The 5,134-nt window shown below is 35.4% G+C and overlaps 1 protein-coding gene across 1 annotated transcript; it reads right to left on the bottom strand.

Moving 5' to 3' along the window:
• Window positions 1-290: 290 nt before the first annotated feature.
• On the bottom strand, window positions 291-3,458 carry LOC143211223 (uncharacterized). Its single transcript, XM_076428689.1, has 2 exons — window positions 1,242-3,458; window positions 291-1,135 (listed from the first exon to the last, which is right to left on the bottom strand). Exons 1-2 carry the CDS (start codon window positions 2,914-2,916, stop codon window positions 753-755), a joined length of 2,058 nt encoding a protein of 685 aa, XP_076284804.1. The 5' UTR covers window positions 2,917-3,458; the 3' UTR covers window positions 291-752.
• Between the last annotated feature and the right edge of the window lie 1,676 nt (window positions 3,459-5,134).

Genomic DNA, 5,134 nt, shown 5'->3' with positions numbered 1-5,134 from the left:
CACGCAGTTTTTCGTCGTCGAGGGCGACGCCGAATTGTATAACGACTTTCGCGGAATTGCAATTAGCGGGGAGTTCGAATACTAAACAATATTTAAAGGGCCTAGCAGACTAAGATAGGTGCAGCGGCCCCAGCCGCAATTTTATTGATATTGTGCGGAAAACAATGGTTTTAGGTTGAAAGATAACCCCCTAAAATTTTAAGTCGCTAACCCTTCGTATAAGGGTGATATGAGGGTAAATACCCTTAACTGTATCATTTTTTTCTCGGTTGTTAATTAAGGTATTCGGATAAAAAAAATACGAAAATACTCGAACTTACCTCTTTCATATCATACATTTTTTTCACCATTGTGATCAAATTATTAAGGGTAGAAAAAAATCATTTAATTTTTTAGGGGTGGGAATTGCAAGCAACCCTTCGAGTGACCACTTCCAAAAAATTCAAGAACAACGTTCTGTTGCTTATCTAACGTATAAAAAAGTTTCAAGATGGTCGGATTGGTGGAACATAGTTAAATATTGAAAAATAAATGAAGTTACGTCATTATAATGGTATAATGTACAGTGCAGTGTTTCTTACGCGACTCCAATTAATAATTCTTATCAGGATATTAAGTCCCTTCTTGATCAATTATTTCTTTTTAAACGCGACGCATCGTATTACATTCTGTTCTTATCTTTCCGAATTTATTGATAGACATTACGTAAGTGTAAATGAGAATTCTAGGAATCATATTATACATAGATTTATTCAATCTTCGTCACTATTTTCCTCAATAACCGGTACTGTATGTGTTACATCAAATATCTTTGTTAATATCTCCGATGGCTTTACAATTTTCGATTTAAATCGCCCATGAGACAAATAATAAATAATTGTAGCGACATGAGAACAGCAACCCACTGTTCTGTTGCCATTGGCACAGTCACATGTATACCGTTTAATAGCGGCATAACCAATCGAATGTGGTACATATTCAATGTAGCATTGATAACATTTCCGACTAATATGCCTCGAGGGAACTTTCACCCTTATAATATTACTAGATTCTTTTAAATATTCAATATTTAAAATGTTATCATCCTTCATTAATTCCGCGAGATAGCATACTGCCTGAGTTAATTGATATGTACCTGCAAATAATATTACATAAGTAGTATATAGTTTTATATGTGGTTATATTATACATATATAATACAATACGGTTAAATAATAGTGTTAAAGCATGTACTCTCTTACCTGTAAATAAGATTTTCAAATCTTTCTCAGTCATTTCCGGAAAATCCATTACAGCGTTGTCAGTTATTGGTGTAAATGGTTTTCTACGGCGACTTAATTGTTTTGCTTCTACTAACTCCTGAAGCGTGTTTGTTTCTAGCCGTTGTTTCTTCATATGATCAATGATTAGATCTGTAATTTCTGGATCGGTATCTAGTCTTTTACCAAATTCATTGTGTAGAAAGGATGCTATTTGACACAATGATTTAAGACGAGGTAGGAGTTTATTATCCATTTTGTGGTGGAATAAACGATATTTTTGTGCAATATCACCATGGACGGCTTCAACAACCCATCTTATTTTGGTTACAAAGCGTGATGAATTTGCTTCTGCTGTTGTCAGTTGTGCCTGATTTCCTTTACAAGCTGGCATTAAAACATTATATCCTTTACTTTTCAGATGTTCGACAACATCGCGAAAACCACGGTCCACAACGCAAATATCATTCGGTTGTAAAAGAGAACTTATTCCGTTAGGATCTTCTAATAAGATTTTCATGATTGATGCATCATTCATGGTACCATTAAATGGTCCTGCTGTGTCAATAACGTATCCATTTGTCGTACAAATTGTAAACGGTTTACATAATGATGTTTTCTTTTGTCCAGAATACGATTTCCTTTGATATACATTATTTTTACTCTTTTCATGTCTAACATATGTTCCGTCAAAAATTACTACTAATTGAGAATCTTCTATTTCAAAAAGTTTCCTTGGCGCGTACGCTGTTTCATTTAAAATGAGATCGGCTCTAGATTTTGCATTTATTCCGAAGTGTTTTCCTAAAATATCCTTTTCAAATGCGGTAATTATTTGGTGGAAATATTCTGACACCTGTTGTGCATGTTGCAGACCGAATATATTTTTAATCATTGTATTAGAACAGCCACTTCTGAGTTTGAATAAAAATATAATTAATGCTTGTTTCACAGTTCGTGATTCACTGTTCCTCAAACTTTTCAACATGTTTTGTAGCTTTTCAATATTGTTCGAATTAAGACCAGTGAAAGCATGAAGTTGTTCCTCAGTTATGGAATCATTCGATATGTTATCAAATACAGAGGAATCCACATTCCGAGCCAACTGATCCAAAAACAAAGAAACTTCTCCAGCTTCTATTACACTATACATAGAATGGATACGTAAAGAGCAAAGCTCGTCAGTGTAAAATCTTTTTCTAATGATGTGTGTAGAGCAACACCGGTCGCCTTTCGGAATAAAAATCCTTTTTTGCGTAAACGCCTGGAGGCGTGCTTCTAAGGGTATGACAATCAGTTTCTTCGTTGATCGACATAAGATGCAGTATCTATGAGTCGATACTACTCTTTTAAATGGCAGTTCAATCTTACTTGTCAATTCGGGATCGTTTCCAGTTTGATTATCTGAATCTGTTGCAGAATCATTATTGTTGCTCTCAGTTCTGTGTTGGTTTTCTGTTCTGTGTTGGTTTTCTGTTCTATAAACAATTAATCGGCATTTGTTACAAAATGCAGATCCAACAGTCACAGTTCCATCACAGTAAGCCTGATATTTTGCCGCTTCATCTTCTGCAGATATCCTTTTTATTCTCCCAACACCTTTCTTTAAGGAGACATTACACTTAATGCACTTATTGACACTATTGCTCTCAGACATTTTGTACGTGTATGGATGGATTGGATCTATATTTTGACCTATCTCACACCCTTCAATTCTAACTTGGACACTTAAACCCGCGTTAGATAACAATTGAACTTCAAGTGTTTCAATAAATGTTCATGTATATCTTCTATAACGACCATACAGAGTTGCGACTTATAAGAAGTGTAGTATCCAGAAAAATGAATTTATTAAATCGATTACAGTGCGCAAAACAGACTGCTTGCGACGCGTAGCCACACGCATTATATTAGGAGTCCTCTCCTCTAATTCGCGATCATCTATTATCTATTCGGCCGAGGATCGTCGATATTGCCTTATATGGTCAAAAAATGAATAAATGCCCATTCGAGATGTTCCGTCGTCTTGACAACGCATAACATACGGCGGACCGTCGAATGTTTCGAACAGCGGAGCGTTCTGGAACGTTCCTACAGAAGCATTACCAAAAACTGAGAATTCGAAAGGGAGGATATTAAGATTCCTAGAATTCTCATTTACACTTACGTAATGTCTATCAATAAATTCGGAAAGATAAGAACAGAATGTAATACGATGCGTCGCGTTTAAAAAGAAATAATTGATTAAGAAGGGACTTAATATCCTGATAAGAATTATTAATTGGAGTCGCGTAAGAAACACTGCACTGTACATTATACCATTATAATGACGTTACTTCATTTATTTTTCAATATTTAACTATGTTCCACCAATCCGACCATCTTGAAACATTTTTATACGTTAGATAAGCAACAGAACGTTGTTCTTGAATTTTTTGGAAGTGGTCACTCAAAGGGTTGCTTGCAATTCCCACCCCTAAAAAATTAAATGATTTTTTTCTACCCTTAATAATTTGATCACAATGGTGAAAAAAATGTATGATATGAAAGAGGTAAGGTCGAGTATTTTCGTATTTTTTTTATCCGAATATCTTAATTAACAACCGAGAAAAAAAATGATACAGTTAAGGGTATTTACCCTCATATCACCCTTATACGAAGGGTTAGCGACTTAAAATTTTAGGGGGTTATCTTTCAACCTAAGACCATTGTTTTCCGCACAATATCAATAAAATTGCGGCTGGGGCCGCTGCACCTATCTTAGTCTGCTAGGCCCTTTGATAAAAATCGGAGTACGCAGTGCTTTTGTAAATAATTAACGTTTTTTCTTTTATATTGTTCATATTTCTACATCACGTTACAATCGATTTGTATCGATTTAGATTGGTGTAATTTGTAATTTCTATCGTGTATCATTCTTGCAACTATTTCGTTAATATACCCTGATTGATTATTTACATGCGTTTCATTGTTTGTTTTACATTTATTACGGTCGTCACGTTACCATATTTTGACTATTTACGTTTTGCATAATTATTCATTTTTCATTATTCCCGTCGTTGCCCCTCTCAACAGACTCAGGTATCGGTCCTGATAAGACGTCGACGTAAATATGTACGTGCCACGTGGATCGAAGATTGTCCAATTAATAATTCCGTTGCGACCCAATTTTGTTCGGAATTTCCGGATCCGCCGGAAAAAATTTTATTTTGCTCGGAAACATTGTCTGCAGAAAATTGGCTATAACTTTTTATCCGTTAACGCTATCATTATACTTTCTGCGGCGAAAATATAACTGGCAACTACATAAGGGTGTTTAGCTACAGGTGCGAGAAAATTTAAGGGGTGGTTCTCGACGATAATATAAGACGAAAATGAAGAATAACTAGAGGGTTATTGTTGCTCGCTCGCTTCGCTCGCTCGCGAGTAGGGTTGTTTTTGCTCGATCGCGGATAGGACTGCTCTTGCGAGAGTGTTAGTGGTACGCATGGCTAGTAGGGCCTGCAGCTATTAATGTTTTTTATTTGGTGTGTGACTCTCCAAGAGCCACACAAAGAACTTCCCGATTCGTTAGTTGCAGTATATTATTATCATTATTTTTAGTACGTTTTAATAAGATTGTACGTTTTGAAGGAAATTCAATAGTTTTTTACTCATCAAAATGTTTGCTATATAGCGTCGCATCAAACCAACATCGTAGGCTCGTTGCTCGTTTGGTTCCTTGTTATAGCATACTAATGTTGCAAAATAAATTGTCTTAATTAGTTTTTCGCTAACGATACAACTCCTCATTAGCCGGGTTTGCAGTATTGATATTGGTTTTCTTCGATACTGTTAATTTAAATTGTCCCAAAATATATAAACTGCTCAATTTT

The sequence above is a fragment of the Lasioglossum baleicum genome, chromosome 8 (genome assembly GCF_051020765.1).
Source record: "Lasioglossum baleicum chromosome 8, iyLasBale1, whole genome shotgun sequence".
Taxonomy (NCBI): Eukaryota; Metazoa; Arthropoda; class Insecta; order Hymenoptera; family Halictidae; genus Lasioglossum; species Lasioglossum baleicum.
This window is presented reverse-complemented; position numbering and strand designations above follow the sequence as displayed.